Here is a 17580-nt window from a genome sequence, read left to right on the forward strand (position 1 = left end):
TTCATGCTCCGCGATTTTTATTGACTGGGACACATAAATCAAGAAAACAAGAAAGTTTTGGTGTTTCAGACATTCCTGCAGCTTATATAGTCACACGACCGGCCAAGTTGTCAAACAAGAGTTTTCCCCACACATCTGCCTGGAGCTAAAAGTTGAAGGCTCTAGCTGGTGATGGTGAGGACAAGACTTAAAACTTGTGCCTGCCTTTAAACAACACTCTGAATGGAAATTGGAAATGGACAAACTGTGCTCCACTGGTATGACAATTGGCTGGAGATGCCTCTGAATTCAAAAGTTTTCTGAACTCCACTATTTTGTTATTGATGATACTCAGATTTTTTTTCCGAATAGTTGATGATACTCAGATGCTACTGCAGTTGAGCAGATTAGTTAGTTATATATGGCAGTTTGTACGTACACAATAATTAGTGTAATTTGTGAGCATTAACTCTTGGTTGTTGTTAATGCTTACCTGCAATGCAATGTCGTGTTGCTGGATTTGTTTATGAGTGGAATTGAATTCAGTATCGTGCAAAATACATTCATGCTATGCCAAGCGACTAGCATTTTTGTTTTTGTTTTTGTTTTTGTTTTTGCAAAGAAGAATAATTCGTCTGCAAGTTTGAAATACTTTTGATTTTTGTTGTTGTTGAGGGGATTTGGATCATCAATGGTTCCTTTTCTCTCTCAGATCAGAGAAGAGAAATAAAATGGTTGCGGTGAGCTGGCGTTCAGGATCTTTTTTGCATCCAGACCCCTGGAGAAACGTCGGATTTGGTATTCGGTAGCCGTGGCCTCTCGTGGGGGTGTGCCCGAACTGAAATTGAAATATATGAAAGGACTTTGACCTCATTCTTCTCTTCTTCTCGCATATATGCAAAAACACCCCTCCACGTCCGCTCCTTGCCATCCCCTCACCAACTCCGATCTGCTCGCTTCCCTCGGTCGGCAACTTGTTCCTCGCCCGCACGCCTCCCGGATTCCTCCTCCCCCCACACACAAACCCTACCAAAACCCTACACGATCGCCGGCATTGCGCCGATGGGGGGCGGATCCCGCGACAAGAGGAAGGGGAAGGCGGTGGCGGTGGCGGCGGCGGCGGATGCGGAGGCGGGAGGGAAGGGCAAGGAGGCGGCGGCCGCCCCTGAGGAGGAGCTCCGGGAGGGTCGCAAGCAGGTGTTGAAGCTGATCGAGAAGAACCGCGTGCTCGACGCGGTGCGGCTGTCCACGGACGTCGCGGCGAGGCACCCCAAATCCGCCGCGGCGCTCAACGTCAAGGCCTACGCACTCGGGGTGGCAGGTTACCAGACCTCCAGGGCCATCGAGTCGTCCAGGTACCACCAGGCCTCGGCCGAGGCGTACGGCGCCGCTGCCGACCTCGAGCCGCGCTGCGTCCTCACCGCCACCCTGCACGGCAAGGCTCTGCAGCTGTGCGGCGAGGTGGACGAAGCCTACCTACAGCTCAGGCGCGCAGGGAGGATCCCCAACCCGATCGACCCGGCCCTCACAGGTCATGTGCTCCCTAACACCCGTGATATGGAGGAAAGGAAACGAGCAGCCGTCAAAAGAGCCGATGACGAGTTGATTATGTACGTGGACGAGGCAGAGGAATTCGTCAGAATAGAGAGTGGTCGCCTTATGCTCAAGCACTCAGAAGCACAGACATCGACCGAGGCAAGGCAAGCAAGGGTGGAAGCAAAGATACTGGCATCAAAGTACCCCTTCTCTGAACGGGCGCAGATCCTTTTCCCAACTATGTACCTGGGGTTCACACAGAACCTACCTCCTCAGGTGCCCAAGATGGAGTTCTACGAGCACGCTCTGCGTCAGTTGCAAGACACTGCGGATACGTTTGACAGATCCCTCGTGATTGTTCTTCTACGTGCACAGATTCTGTTTGCCATGGGACGATCTGTAGATGCACGGCAAGAGTGCCGCCGAGGGCTGGATATTCATCAACCTACCGACCCTCTGCAACAGGACATACCTCCAGGGAGGTTCTTCATGAAGACAATGGCCAAGAGAATCAGCTCAGTCACTGCCGCAATTACAGCTCTTATGCAAGATATCGACCTAACTTTGCCACAGAATGCACAGCCTGCAGATGACTTGGAGCGCCAGTTGGACATTGACAATGTCAACCACATTCCTGAAGATAAACTGGTAGCTGAATCGAACACTGATGATGCAGTTATCCCCCCTGCTCTGCCTTGCCACTCCCATTCGATTGATGCCCCTCCAGTGGTTCATGAGGGCATCAGGCTACCTCCATCTCTGCTGTACTCAAATCCTAAGCGAAAGTACATCCCTCCTCCAGATGTCAGGCCTGAACAGGTAAATAAGTTATATGAATTTGTATTGGCTACTTCACTCTGACAGTCTGCCTGCCATATAATTGCTTTATTTTGTGTTATTTATTTGTCATTTTCTTATGAAACGTAGCAATTTACCGTATACTGTACGTACGAATTTTGGTCATTTTCTCTGAGTTAGACTGATCATGGCATTGCAATTATTGTTTTGTTCCGCAGAAGGTGAACGGGCGCATTGTGTCTATGCACATTGTTGACCGCTATGCTGAATATCTCCATATGAGAGCTATGTGCCCCGCCAAGAAGGTCGTATGTCACCTTTGCGTTTTTGAGAAAGGACCCTACGTTAACACATTCAAGAAGGGCGACGTAAGTAACATTGTCCTCACAGGTCCTCAATTGCTCATAACATATGGTTATCATTCTTGGTATGAATCCTTAGTGTAGTCTAGTCCGAAAACACAGCATGAGGTAAACGCCCACCAACTTCTCAAATTTGTATGGCTGTAGACACTCTATGTAGGTCCATGAATGTGTAGGAAACAACCTCAGTAAAGTATATACATGAGCATCTAAACTGACTAGATTCAGAAAAAATACCGACATGTGTTCAAAAATATGATAATCTGATTTCTACATGGCTGTGAGAACTTTGATGTTTTAGTAGATTTATAATTTTTATCTCTGCATAGCTTTGTCAACTTCCAATAAGATTGATGTTCAAGAACTCGCCTAACTCAAGTTTGGATACAGTGCTTTAACTTCTTTATAGATAATATGGCATTGCGGGAAACTCCATGGACCTGAATCAACAATCCAGTGTGACCAGTGTGCTGTGAGAGTTAGGACACCACAAGAGCTGGAATTGCACGTTAACTACTGCCATGTACTTCGTGGAGGTAAATAAGTACCTATGGAGATTGCCAAAACAGTTGATACTTCAAGTTTCTAATATTATTTTTCTGTGTCTTTCTCAGACCCAACTTGTTTGGGACTAAAGGCTTTGTTGTTGTTTTTTTTCTCAGACTGGTATAAGAAATGGTGCTGAACGGAGTTTCTTTGCAAAGGCAGGTTGGTATACAACATGATCAAGAAATTATATTCATCTTAGTATTTTGAGCATTTTATTACTGTCCGCTCGGATTAGATGTTCCGGGGGGGAGGGGGGGGGGGGGGCGATCCACATGCTGGCTTGATCCAGTCGTAACACACACATGTTCTAGCAGTAATCATAGAGGGTTATACAAAGAGGAAACCATAAGTTTAAGGTTCCTTTTGTTCTTGTATAATTTATTCATCTTGAGCATTTGCATAGTGCCATTAGGTGTTGCTCTGCTCCTCCTTACAAATTGAATTCAGACACTTGTAAACTCTTAACTATAACATGTCATGCATGCGGGATGCAGCCAGCTCAGGATGGCTGCTTTATTAATTATAATAGCATCTGCTGCCTTATCAATTAAACTCGTAATCATAACATGTCATGCATCCTGTAGCATCTCCTGATTGTCCATGCATATTTTCAACTGTAGTTTGTTATACTGTTTCAAATTCCAACTAGTATGTTCTAGAGATTTCTCACTTTTTTCCACGCTAACTTGCTGTCTCTCTGAACCACAGAATAGGGAGCTGTGAAGAGTGACTGGAGTCCTTAGGAAGTTCGTCCAAAAGAGAACGTGCACTTGGTACTTCGAATGCGCAGCAGTCGACAACTGTGACATTGGTTCTAAACACGTCATATGGATCGCTTGATATTGTTGAGTAGCAAAACTAGAAGTGTAATGCCTGAAGCTGTAAAGTAGAGCTCGTCCTCACCTCGTCATCTTGTCCTGGTCTTTCGTATTGCTGGAGATAGCCTTCCTTTCCCGTATGCTTCCACTTTGTATAGCAACAATTTTATAGCGGTTTTAATGTTAGGCACTGATAACCATGGTTCCTGAGCTATGACGCCTGCTCTGCTCGTGTTCTTCTTGCGGTACAGGTTTCCTCAAGTTGTGCTCCAGTTTGGCTGATGACGACATGACGTTTTCCCATATTTCACGTAGTCATTTAGAGCATCTACAACCATCAAAATGGAAAATTGTGCGGTACCGGCATGTAGCGGCAAATAGCGAACTGCCCGTTTGATTTCCAAGATGCGTGCTTTCGATTCCTTCCTGTATGTTGGTAACTGTTTCTCATTTCATATACATCTGAAATACTTGCTTCTTACTGACATATACACGGATACAAAGGAAGGGTCCCACCGAATTGAAGACCTATTTGCAGCGAATTTTCTTCCCCCGTCGCCATCCTCCTCCTTCCTCGACCTCCAGGCGGGTCCCTCTTTCTCATTCTTCCATTCAAAAAATGCATTCCCTTTAGTTGACAAATACCTAGCGTATTCAATTGGTTTGTTAGATCCGCCTCACAGCAGTTTGATCCGTGGAAGAAATCTCTCATCTGTTTCCCTACGAAAATCTACAATCTGAGATTTCTGCCTGGAGATTCAACGTACTTTAAGCAGGCTCGATTTCCAGAAATGTGTCCACAGGTATTGGATTGTTTTGTAATTTGTGTCCATGACCAGAGCCTGACACCTTCACCAGGCTCTCCTCTTCTTCCATCTTTGCTTGTGTCTGATGATGATAGCAATAAAACTAGCAGCACGTACCTCAGCTAGTCAGCTCCACGCAACATCTAATCTGTTACTGGATTCATGGTACTTGTATCCGCCGCTGGAAAAGAAAGAATTAAAGGTTCTATCTAGGTATTTATATACATTATCATCAGTGGCAGAGTGAGTTTAGCTAGACTGGATGGGAGGATGAAATTTCGAATATACATGATACTGCTGTTTGTTGTAGTTGCATGCTTTGGTTTGGTTGTTGTAAAAGAAATGACAAAAACACTTAAAGATTCTAGCTATTTATATACATTGTCAGTGGCAGAGTGAGTTTAGCTAGACTGGATAGGAGGATGAAATTTCAAATATATACATGATAATGCTGTTTGTTGTAGTTGCATGATTTGGTTTGGTTGTTGTAAAGGAAACAACAAAAGACAGCACCAGCAACATCTGGTTCTTGTGCATGCAACATCCTCGAAAAACATTTGCTAGCTTTTGAGAAGCCTGTGGTGAAGTTTCTCTTTCTTTTGAGCTATATATAAGCTTTGATTCTTATTATAAAACTGGTTTAGGGCTGGAGCATTATTTAGTTATGCTTCATGACCTATTTACATTGGCTGGATGTGGCCATTTTGCCAGGGAGCGCCCTCTATTTCCCTTTTCTTTATTGTGGTTTATGTTCTATGTAAAACTTTGTTGCGGTTTATTTAATGGAAATCGACAAGGTGGCTCGTGGCTTGAAAAAAAAATACTGATCACTAAGGATGATTCTGAAGTCTGAACAAGCAAAAGAAGTACTTTGTGGGGATGCGATGCTGGAATCAAAAGACAAGAGCACAAATACATCTATATCTAGAAAAATCTAAAACAAGTTTTTTGGGACGGAGGTAATACTAGATACAGAGACAATGATCAATTAAGGCGTGTTTGCAGTTCCCCACAATTAAGGTGTATATCTGTTTTCTGGCGGGAGAAGGTGTATATCTCTGATGAACTACTCCACCCACCGCAACAGCATCAAGGCTTGCCAGAACTCCGGCTTAGTGGAGGAAGATGGTTTCTTGGATTCAGCCGGCATGTTTACATGACTTGGCAGCAGATTCTCTGCCGAATCTGCAATGTACCAAAGGCCATCGCCCAACGGCGACAAAGCCCCAATGTTGCTTCTCAGGATCTTACACCAGAGCCCTAGATTTGGGTGGGTTTACCACGCCAAAATCTTGCAAGTGCCAGAAACATGTGCATGTGATGGTGTAACCAAGGCGCCATAATTAACTGGAAGCTCCATCACAAGGACATGATTATGAAGCAAAAATCAAATAAAAACATTGCACATGCACCACTTACATATTGTGGAAAGCACAGATCCATCAAAAAGAGTCGAGACATACAATTCGTCACACAAGCAAGACCAAATAAATAATTTGCTCAACAGAGTTGGAAAAAAAGGGTTACAAAAAAACAGTTCAAAAAGAAGACCAGAAATTGTCGACACAAGCTATGAATTTCTTCTTCTGGGTGCATGGTGCATGAACAAGAAAATCTTTAAGAGACACCCTGAACTCAAGCCAACCAACCAACTCTACATTGATATGATTTCTCAGGAACAATCAAGTATCAACTGAGTACCATGTAATAAGTCAAATATACTCCAGAATATGCAAAAATATGCAAGATCATAAAGCCACAAAATTATTCACCCGTAAGAATCATAAGACAAAAAATTCTTTTTCACATAGTTCACACTTCACAGTGAACAAGAGAACAGCTGAAGCAATCACGGGTAACTTGAGCTTCGAACAGAATTGAAACATGAAACAAGTTAAGGCTAAGAAGAGACTAATGGTAATGCAGATAGGCACACAGTTATGTTCATAAGGACAGAAGTAGACAACTAAAAAGAACTGATTGTATAAGTAGCTTCATGGACCTTGATGATTTACAGCGTTGCACAAATATCACTAACAAAAGGTTCTGACAACAGGAGTAGCCACCTTAACCACTAGTACATGATACATATAGGACCTATAAGACTCAAAACAGGATTATGACGAGTCACACATGTGACGAAGTAAACACACCACTCTGCCCTTGCGATGTCCTGTCCCAAATAAAACTCTTTGGCAAACCTGGACCGAAACACCCTGAAAAACAGAACAGTTCCAAAAGGGTTAGTGCATCACATTTTAGCAATTACTTTTTAGCAGTACAGTAAACCAGTAAAAAATTATTTCTTAAAGATTGCTCCCTTCAGGAATGAATATGCCTGCAAATACGGAAAAAAAGCAGCTTCAATAAAAAAAAGGATAGACGCAAGAAGTAACACCAAGTAATTAACTAAATGTGAACTCTAATTCAAATACCACCCTTGTTCAAGCTTCACATGCATTCCAATGCATGTGTATGACAAAAACGTGAACATGTACATCCTGCCTGCCAATGTAGCATATATATCAGATCCCTGCTTTTATAGAGCCACAAAAACACACCATACAAAAAAATGCAAAAAGGGAAGGTGACAAGACAGATTAAACACTAGTACTTGCTACTGCGTTGAATGCTAAAATGACATGTGGTCACACTAGTGGTGCAGACATTTATCGGTACCTTAACACTGAACCCAAGGTTGCTGATTGTATCGTAAGTGTTATGACGGAATACTGATTAATGTTTCAAGAACTGCATATATATTTTCAATAGCCACTGCACATATTAACAATTAAGAAATAAGAAAGACTCACGTTGATTGATCACACGAACATGGTTAGCTCTGGGCGGCTGAAGATATCGTTGTTTCCAAGATAGCCTAGTGCGGGATAAGAAGCCACAAGTGCATCCTGTGCGCCAATATACAGAGAGTTGTAGATCTTCCAGAATATTTCACGTACTTTCCTTGCTGGATGGAAGAGGCCTTGAAGGCAATAATTCAGAACCACGGCTGCACCTAGAGCAACTCGCATCCCCTCGATAGCTTCCATGACAGCATTTATGACATGGGGAGATGTCTCAAATATGTTGGGCCAGACATAGTTGAGCAAATGGACAAGAGCATTCTCACAACCCAAGCCTGCAACTCCTAGAGCCATATGCTTGACAGCAGATACAGCAGTCTGCCTGTGAACCAGATCCCTGTCCATCAGAGCATCTTCAAGCAAGGGAGCGACAGCATATATGTAATCTTTGCCCATCTCACCAATATACTCAAATAGGAAAGAGAGAGATTTCAAAACACCATTCTGGACATTGAGCTCTGGAACCTGGTACTCATTCATGAGGGCAAGCAAAACTGTGAAAGGCGAGCAAGTTTCAGCAACAATAGCAATTGCTACAGTCGTGCAAACACGGTTCTTTTGCTCCTGCACCTTCAAGTTATTCTGCTCCGCTATCAGCTATCCTTCTTGAGAGCCTTCAACATTTCCAGCAGCTCAAAACAAAAACTCATCCACTCCCGAGCTGGTACGAAATCTGCTCCGCAATCAGCTATCCTGCCAACTACTCCCTCCGTCCCAAATTACTCGTCGCTGAAATGGATGTATCTAGAACTAAAATACATCTAGATACATCCATACGTGCGACAAGTAATTCGGAACGGAGGGAGTAGATCAATGCAGTTCTCTTGGACCTTCTCATGCCTATTTTTCAAGATGGGGGAAGAAGATCCTTGATTGGAGGCGCCATCTTAGTCATGCCAATAACATTCACGATAGCCTTCAACGCTCTGAGAATTGAACCCAGCACCTCAGGATACTCCTCCCCCAAGTACTCATATAGCACAACACCCAGGTGACCCATAAGCTGTTCCTCCTGGCACTGTTTCATCACAATGGCTATCCTTGAGATCAGATCAGCAGCTTGCTGCCTAACTTTTGCACTCTTGTTGTTCAACCACCACTTGATGGTACCACAAATCTGTGGATGGTAAGGCTTGACCCTCTGGCCAAGCGCATTCACAACAGCTCCAAAGCCATTAAGCATGACATTTGCATCATCACTTGTCTGCTCCTGGAAAGCATACAAGATGCCATCAATAAGCAGCTCCTCCAGACGAGGATCAATATCCGAGGCACCCAATTTAGCCACCACCTTCTCAATTGTTTCCATCACCATTCTCCTGTAAGGCTCACTTTCATCTTTCAGACCCTCAACAACCTTCCCAACGATATCAGTAACTCCCACCTTGTTTGCCATCTCTACTGTTGTTTCCACAAGTTGCTTATAGTTCCTACGATCTAGAGCCATTCTCCTAACCCAGAAGTGTTTGAAGAACGCTGAAAGGACGGTGTGACTCCGGATACAATCAGGCTCTAAACACTGTGTGCTGATGACACACTGACTCCGGATATAATCAGCCTGTACACCCTCTGTGCTGACACACTGCTTCACAACCTTCAGGACAATCTTCTTCATCTCTTCATCTGGGGACTTGAATTCTCTGATTAAGACTGGCATCACACCCTTCGTGTAGAAACTGGCATACTCAGCATCCATAAGCGGGATGATGAAACCAATAGCCTTCAAGAAGGCAGCAAGGACCTTTCCACTGTGAGATCTGGTACCCTTCCAAAGAGGCCTCAACACACTATCAAAACTTTCTATACCATAGGGCGCAGCAGCTTCAGCAAGTGCAGCAAGAGAGAGAGCAGTGATTGTCCGCACTTTCTGGTTCTCATCAGTTAGACCATGCTCAATAATCTCAACTAGGTTCTTAAGGTGAGGCAGAACAGCACAGCCCATGAGAATAGCAATCTGCTGAACAATGTTGATACCAGTGTGTCGAGCTTGCCAGGACTTCTTACTCTGACAAACAGCCTTCAAAAATGGGAGGAGGGCGGGGATACCCAAAGCAGAAGCCACCACACTGAATGCCCTAGCAGTTGTATTCCTCATATACTCATCAATGTTATCAATATCCGGTCTCATGGCGGCAATCATAGTAGCAAGACCAGTAGCTTTGCTAAGATTTGAGATAATCTCCCTGCCCTCAGCACGAGCGTAGTAATCCTCATCAATCAAAAGTGGCTCGATAACTACAAGAATCTTGTGCACAAATGGACGGACCAGCTTATACAGCACCCTGTCAATAACCTTCACCAGGAGATGCCGCTCCTGGTCCTCAAGCATTGGCTGCATGAGCAATGGCAGGATTCCATTGAACAGCGGGCCAGCACCAAATTCACGCGCTTTATCCGTGAGCTGCCGAAGTGACGTCTTTCGCTGCGGGGGCATGCCGTTCTTCACCTTGAGCAGGAGTTTCATGATTTTTCTCTCCTTCTGCTCCTCTGGCGTCAGCTGCTCCTCGTCATCCTCATTCAGCAACTTCCCAAAGAAGTGTATATCCTCTGGCTTCATGAGTGGCAACCCAGGACCCAAGTCCTCGGGCACATCAAATTGCTGCCCACGATTCTCCTCGGGAATAGCATACAATGGTGTGCTCAGAGGTGTTGGTGTAGCAAGTAGCTTCCTTGCAGGTGTGCGTATGGGCTGGTACGAAGCTGGAGGTTCAAGAATCTTGTATCCCTGTGCCGGGAACATGGCGTCAAGCTCCTCATCAGTGAGAGGCCTGTTTCGCTCCTCGATGTCCCGCTCCATCCGCAGGAGATGGTAATACTCCGGAGTCATCTGGACAGCAGCAAGGTGGCCAGGTGTCGGCGTGGCAAGGTTCTCTGCTCCAAACGGAGTCGCTGCCGTGCCACTGGGTGTTGCATTCCCCATACTAACCGGAGTCTCATCCCACCGCGACCTCTGCTTCTTGGGCGTTGGCGTGGCAAGCCCACCAGAGAGCTTAGGAGTAGCATCCCATGCCCTAGAAGGGGTGGCTCCTGGTCCTGGGGTAATGCCACCAGCTGCCGGAGTTGCATCTGCATCAGCCATCCTCCCCGGAGTCGGCATCTCATCCCACCTGTTCCTCCTCACAGAGGTGTCCCACACGCCCAGGGGTGGCATCCCAGCGCCCAATTCCAGGAGTTGCATCAGGGGCATCCCAATCTGAGTCTGTCTTGGCCTTCTTCTTGACCCCAGTAGCAGCTGCAGCATCACCCTCCTGCGACTGATCCCACCTATATATTGCGCCATTTTGTTGGTGCGGCTGACGGTGGCTGGGGCGCGGCCTTCTTCTCCTTGGCTCTCTCCTCCTTCTTCTTCCTAGCGATCTCCGCAGCGTGCGCTCCTTCTCTTGCTGGGCGCTGGCCTCGCGCATGGCGTCGCCGTAGGTCCGGACGGAGGGGGCTGGGCGGCCTCCCCCACGGCGAACGCGTCGTGGCGCTCGGACAAGAGGACGCGGTCGAGGCGGCGCCGGCGGTAGTCGTCCTCGCGGTCGACGATGCGCCGGGGCTTGCCCCGTCGCCGCCGCCGTCGGCCGACCGGGGATGTCGGCGGCCGCGGCGACGGCGTGGCCCGTGTAAGACATGGGCGCGCCGGCCGCCAGCGCGCGCGCGAGCTCCCCATCGATCCCGTCCATGACCGCCGCGCGTGCTAGGGTTTCGCCGGAGGGAGCGATGGGAATTAGAGATTTTCTGTGTGTGTGTCTGTGTGGGGGGGGGGGGGGGGTACTTCAAAATTGGGACGGAGCGAACCGACTTAAATCAAAGATCAAATTCAAATTCAAAACTAAATAATCAACACAAGAAGAATAGGTTTGGGGAATTTTATCCTATCTTGGTTCGTCCGGCTCGGCTCTCGTTTGCAAATATGGCCTTCAAATCCCGACGATTTCCAAACCACTTCTCAAATCTCAAGTGAACCCAAGCCAAATCCAATACAGGTCGTTCCTGAACGCCCTCGCCGCATCTGTCTCCTCTCACTACCAGAAAATACAGCCCGTTGATCCGATGGCTGATGGTGCATGTGACTCGTTTGATGGTGAGGCATCAATGAGCACGGTCATGGTGCTAGACCACTTGGGGTAGAGGCATGGATGTAACACCGCCGACAGGGCGCTGGACGTAGACTCTAGAATGGTAAGTCAAAGCAACATAACTGTCTCTCCCTTTTGGCACAACGGTCGGAAGGAAAGAAAGGAGCCAACAATCACCAAAGCTCTGAAAAGGTCGTCTTTCAACCATAAGATTCTGCAACTTATTATCACATTCATGGAGAGAAAGCACAACTTAATAATCTTGCTAAGGACAAACAACAGAAGTTCTTCAGCCGCCTAATCTCACCCCTCTCATTCCTTTCCTCCTATTTTCATGGTAGCAGAGAGCAAGAGACAAGGACAAAACAAATCAGGCGACATAATCGAGGATCCAACAGGCTTATTCAGAGGGTTGCCGCCAAATCACCCCCTCCCGCCGCCTCAACCATGAAGGCCTGGAAGGAGTAGGCTCGGGTAACCACCACACACTGTCCTGCAAGCGATGGTTTTCTACCCAACAACATAACACCAGACAACAACAAGAAGTCGAACACTATCCTCCCCCTACTATGAACATGAGTAGCCCGACCCCCCCCCCCTCTTTCCCACTCCAAGCAACAACGTCGCCATTGGAAGACAAGAGGGTAGCCAAGTGAGACAGGGTGGATCTTAGAAGTGGGAGGGGAAGATAGAAGGAAAGGTTCCCTTTTGTTAGTATTTGAGACGATGAGGAATTTTAGTATAGCAACATTATGGAATCTGATGCATGATTTCATATTGTCTGCTGGTGTGTCATTGGTTGTTGGCTGCAGACTTGCAACCCTCAACTAGAAACTAATGGCAGTTTCAATTAATTAAATGCAAAATCAAATCCTTCGTCTGACACCAAAACTAAGATCTTATAATTGAGTTCTCATGCGATGGCCACATGATAATTAACTATGTGAGTTTATGTTTATTTGGCTTGTTTTTTCTCTATGAAATTGGCTAGGTCCCTTGTGGTGGAACCTTCCTACCCCAGTGCTAGTCATAGACTTGGCACAGGGTGATCACATTTTTCTGGAGTTATTCTAGACTTTTCAGCACTACTCTTTCACCGGTATGGCGTGTCAGTCAACAACAACACGTCTATAATGATTTCGTCAATCTTAAGATTTGTCAGCTCGGTCTCTCAGAGGTGTTTGTTGGTGCTCATAGGTGCAAGATGTGTGTGCCTTCATAGGGTGAGCATGTGTGTGTATGTAAGCATCTGCATAAGCATTGTATTTCTCCAAAAAAACATCGGTTTTGTTTTTTCATAAACTCTGTACTAGAAGAATGTGTTGTCTAGGTGGGTTGTCGTGAGAGGCCAAAAGATTAATGAAATTATGCCTTTTTTATATACCAAATGAATGCATTGATTGCTCTGACCTATCCAAGGGTCCAAGCTCATAATAACGAGATTCTTGATCTACCAAAGTGTTGGTGAGTCCATATCACTTTCTAATACCCACATCTCTTATAAAAGAGCAACGGTTCCCTAAACAAAAGGTGAATATCTTATTCGTCATTTTATTTCCTTGACTTAGAATTATCCAATTTCATCCCGTGTATTTGTTTTGCCTCTACATACTAGAGATTATAGAATGCATATAAGTCACCAGGAAATATGAATAGATAACTGGAATTATAGAATGCACCCATCTATCGTCTCAATCGTCATGCATCTCCTTCCTACTCTGCCACCTCACCATGACTACTAGATCATAAAGGCGCGCTTTGCAGCGCATGTCCCTTAATTGAAACTAGAACATAAAGGCGCGCGTTGCTGCGCTCATCCATTTTAATAAGAATGATAAAACTATTTTCATAATTCAGATGGTACCAATATATCTAATAAATATCAGTGTTTACAATTACAACGACCTGAATGTGAAGATGAATATTTTCTATACTACCTTGGGAGAACTTTACTGAATTAATGCGGAAAATATTCTGAAGGCAGAAAAATAATTGAATGTAAAGCATCATATCAAGGCAAACACTTGCAGCGATTCTACTATTATTGTGTATAACTACATGCCTTGTCATGGATGTTATTCCGAGAGTTCTCTAAGCAATAACATCTTCCAAGGTGATACCAGCATCAATAAACCTCTCCAAAGCACAAATATAAAAATCCTGCAAAATGTAGCATCAAATTATAGGTGTGCCCAACATGAGATGAATATGTGGCCAGCAAGCGCTGATACAAATAAATGAAGATTGTCATTCAAAGTATATCATAACTGTCGGTGTCAAAACCGGTGGATCTCGGGTAGGGGGTCCCGAACTGTGCGTCAAGGCCAGATGGTAACAGGAGACAAGGGACACGATGTTTTTACCCAGGTTCAGGCCCTCTCGATGGAGGTAATACCCTACTCCTGCTTGATTAATATTGATGATATGGGTAGTACAAGAGTAGATTTACCACGAGATCAAGGAGGCTAAACCCTAGAGGCTAGCCTATGGTATGATTGTGTATAGAGATGGGTTGTTCTATGGACTACAACCCTCCGGTTTATATAGACACCGGATAGGGTTAGGGTTACACAGAGTCGGTTACAATGGTAGGAGATCTTGAGTATCCGCATCGCCTAGCTTGCCTTCCACGCCAAGGAAAGTCCCATCCGGACACGGGCCGAAGTCTTCAATCTTGTATCTTCATAGTCCAGGAGTCCGGCGAAGGTATAGTCCGGCTACCCGAACACCCCCTAATCCAGGACTCCCTCAGTAGCCCCCGAACCAGGCTTCAATGACGACGAGTCCGACGCGCAGATTGTCTTCGGCATTGCAAGGCGGGTTCTTCTCCAAATTCCGTGCACCTGTACGAATGATGTCCGATTTTTGTAATGTAGCGCTCCTCGGCTTCCGCGCCCAATAATGGCTGTCTTCCACGTGTTGAACGAATGCGAAAAGCATGGGGCGTTTTTACACCCACACCCCTAGCCATATAAACGAGCCGCCTATTTAATGGGATGAGGATTTAGATCCAAACCGCATCTTCTCCTCCCCACAAGTTATCATCAGAGCTCTCCCAGCTAAAGTCCATTCCAACATGGCCAGCCGTCGCAGCTCCTCCCCTCGCCCCTCCGGTCCTAAGCCCGGGGACTGGGAGAGTTGCACCATCCCGCATAGCGAGTTAGTGTCGCTTCAGGCCAAGGGATTTCTCCCCCAGGCGTACATGGTCCCGGTCCGAGCCGGTCTCGCCACCTATAATGGCGGAAAGCAAGCGGAGAGCGCCCCCAATCCTTCCAAAGGAGAGCGGGTATGCCTCGTCCCATATCTGATAAGGGGACTGGGATTTCCAATTCATCCATTTCTCCACGGGCTCCTGGAGTTTTACGGCCTCTAGCTGCACAATCTCACACCCGCCTCCGTATTACATATTGCGGGTTTCGTCGCCCTTTGCGAGCTATTTTTAGGCGTCGAAGCTCATTTCACGCCGTGGAAGAAGATATTCTGCCTGGTGGCCCGTTCTCAAGAGGGGTCTATATACCAAGTGGGCGGAGCCGAAGTATGGCGCATCGCCGGGACCGGATACCTATCCGGAACCCCGAAGAAGGCGTCCGAGGACTGGCCTTCGGAATGGTTTTACATAGATGACGTCCCGCTGCCGGACCCTATCCGGGCCGGTCTCCCTGAGTTCAACAGCGCCCCATTGAAGAAACGCTTGAGCTGGCGCCCGCGGAGCTCTCAGAGAGAAAGCGACAGAGACGTCCTTTACCTGATGGGCCGGATAAGACTGTTGGCTCATTCCGGACTAACCATGATTGGAGTTATGGCCGCATGCATTATGCGAGGGGTGCAGCCGCTTCAATACAGAGGCCACCCCATATGAGATTTCAATGGGGAGGATGACGCCACGCGTTACGGTCGTAAGGGGCCGGGCTCGGCTGCCGCCCTAATAAAGATTTTGTCCTCTTTGTATAAGGGAGAAAAGGAGGAGTTCCTCCGCATTAATCCGCGGGCCGGATTCACTATATATGAACCTCCAAGTTGGGTAAGCGAACAATTGCGCTTGCCCATTTATTTTATACTTCCATGGTTAGATACGTAGTCTGACGACTTCAATGCAGGAACTGCGACAGGAAGTGAAAGATATAAGCAGCCGCCCTCCGCAACCCGAGGACCCAGAACGGTCCCTCAATCCGAACTCCGAAGAGGATCCGGACATATCGGTGGAGCTTGTCGATGGGGTGTTCCATCAGCTAAGCAAGGACAACACCTTGGTCGCTATTGTGGCTGATTACCCCGAGTTAATCCCGGCCTCCCAGGTGACAGAAACGGGAGTTTTTATTCCCTTGAGGGGGATTCCATTGTCACGTATTCCGGCGTTTCTAACAACAACTGTGTTTCACAGGGGAGATTTCCGAGGCGGGAGGCCGAACCAGCGGCGGCTGGCCAGCGAGGGGCCGCAGGGCCCCGTGGGGAAAAAAGAAATGTAGTCCGGACTGAGATGCCAGCGCAAAGGTATCACGCACGGTGTTATTCTGTCAGGGCATATTAATGTTCGTGCTTTCTTCAGGACGAAGAGACCTCGCCGGACTATATCCGGAGAGGCTACCAATCGCACCTCCACCAGCCAGGTTCCAGTGACTGGCCAGGAAGCGGAGGCGAGCACAAGGCGTGCACCGGACACTCCTTCGACAGAGGATGCGGATAGGCTGTTTGCCACAAATTCTGAAGTGGAGAGTGCCATGAACCACAGGCGTCGCCGGACAGTTTTGCACGACACTTGTTTCTCCCAAGAGGCTTTAGATGCCTTTAATTCGGGAGATGCGTACCTACGAGCCGCTCAAGATGGTCTAGCCAGAGCTACGGAGCGGTATGTAAAGGACATACGGGTAAGAAAATTCTGGTTTAAATATATATATACCAGTAGCCCCCGAGACTTGAAACAGTTAAATTAACTGATTTAAGGATCATTTAAAACACAGGTTCTTACAGAGAAGAATACCGTACTGTCCCAGGAGCTGGGAAGGTGCAAGGCCCAGTTAGAGGCCGCACTAGCCGCAGCAGGGGAGTCTAAAGAGACCCCCTCAGGTAAAATATACGTCGAAAGATTAGTATTGTGCGGCTTTGAGTGTCAATTTTGACAAATCATATTGCAGATGGCGCCGGACTCGATCCGGAAAAGCAACAACTCTTACGCTGGCTAAAGGCCGGTGAGAGTATGTTGACCAAGGTGAGGCGAGAGAAGAATGATCTTCAGGATGCCAACACCAAGCTGGACGTCGAACTTAAAGACGTTCGAGGCCAGCTGTCAGACTCCACGAAGGAGAACCATCGACTTCGACGCGGCATATTTAGTAAGTGCTTGAACGAACCTTGCAAGAAAAAGAGTTCGGCGAGGAAGTCGACTAACAGAGTAATGTCTGTAGGTATGCTCACAGGTCGTCCTACAGAGGAGATGCCCGGTTCTACGGGTGTCCTTCTTCCCGAACTCCTGCAACTGCACGAGCGAGGTCGGCAGGCAATGCGAGGCATTGCCCAAGCCTTATGGCCTGCCCACTCCATGCCCGAGGGCCTTGGAGAGCTTGCGGAGAAGCTGAAGGGAGCTCGGCGGCGCTTCCGGTTGTGGAAGATATCAGCCTGCCGACAGGGCGCTAGGGAGGCCTGGGCCATGGTGAAGACCCGTTTTATGAAGTCTGGCCCAAACCACATGGCCGAGGTCGGACCAGTGGGGCCTGACGGGAAGGAGATTCCTGTAAGCTTAGTATACGACCAAGTAGAATTGGCCGCAAAGTATTCCCAGCAGGACTGTAAATTAGACAGCCTGTTAGATG

At 47.0% G+C, this 17580-nt stretch overlaps 1 protein-coding gene and 2 pseudogenes across 1 annotated transcript; 1 reads left to right on the forward strand and 2 right to left on the reverse strand.

Moving 5' to 3' along the window:
* Positions 1-904: 904 nt before the first annotated feature.
* Positions 905-4294, forward strand: LOC147967615 (uncharacterized). Its single transcript, XM_087522488.1, has 5 exons — positions 905-2334; positions 2532-2681; positions 3066-3211; positions 3338-3383; positions 3933-4294. Exons 1-3 carry the CDS (start codon positions 1042-1044, stop codon positions 3117-3119), a joined length of 1497 nt encoding a protein of 498 aa, XP_087378614.1. The 5' UTR covers positions 905-1041; the 3' UTR covers positions 3120-3211; positions 3338-3383; positions 3933-4294.
* A 3376-nt stretch (positions 4295-7670) lies between these two features.
* On the reverse strand, positions 7671-8321 carry LOC125555475 (uncharacterized; annotated as a pseudogene).
* A 77-nt stretch (positions 8322-8398) lies between these two features.
* Positions 8399-11422, reverse strand: LOC147967616 (uncharacterized; annotated as a pseudogene).
* Between the last annotated feature and the right edge of the window lie 6158 nt (positions 11423-17580).

This window comes from Triticum urartu, chromosome 5A (genome assembly GCF_056163025.1).
Source record: "Triticum urartu cultivar PI428250 chromosome 5A, HENAU_Tu73, whole genome shotgun sequence".
Lineage (NCBI taxonomy): Eukaryota > Viridiplantae > Streptophyta > Magnoliopsida > Poales > Poaceae > Triticum > Triticum urartu.

Excerpts from the sequence above, each read along its gene's own strand:
- LOC147967615 (XM_087522488.1), top strand. The coding sequence starts at position 1,042 with ATGGGGGGCGGATCCCGCGACAAGAGGAAGGGGAAGGCGGTGGCGGTG. Across the intron at positions 2,335-2,531 it reads CAGATGTCAGGCCTGAACAG|AAGGTGAACGGGCGCATTGT; the intron begins GTAAATAAGTTA and ends TTTGTTCCGCAG. Across the intron at positions 2,682-3,065 it reads ACACATTCAAGAAGGGCGAC|TGCTTTAACTTCTTTATAGA; the intron begins GTAAGTAACATT and ends GTTTGGATACAG.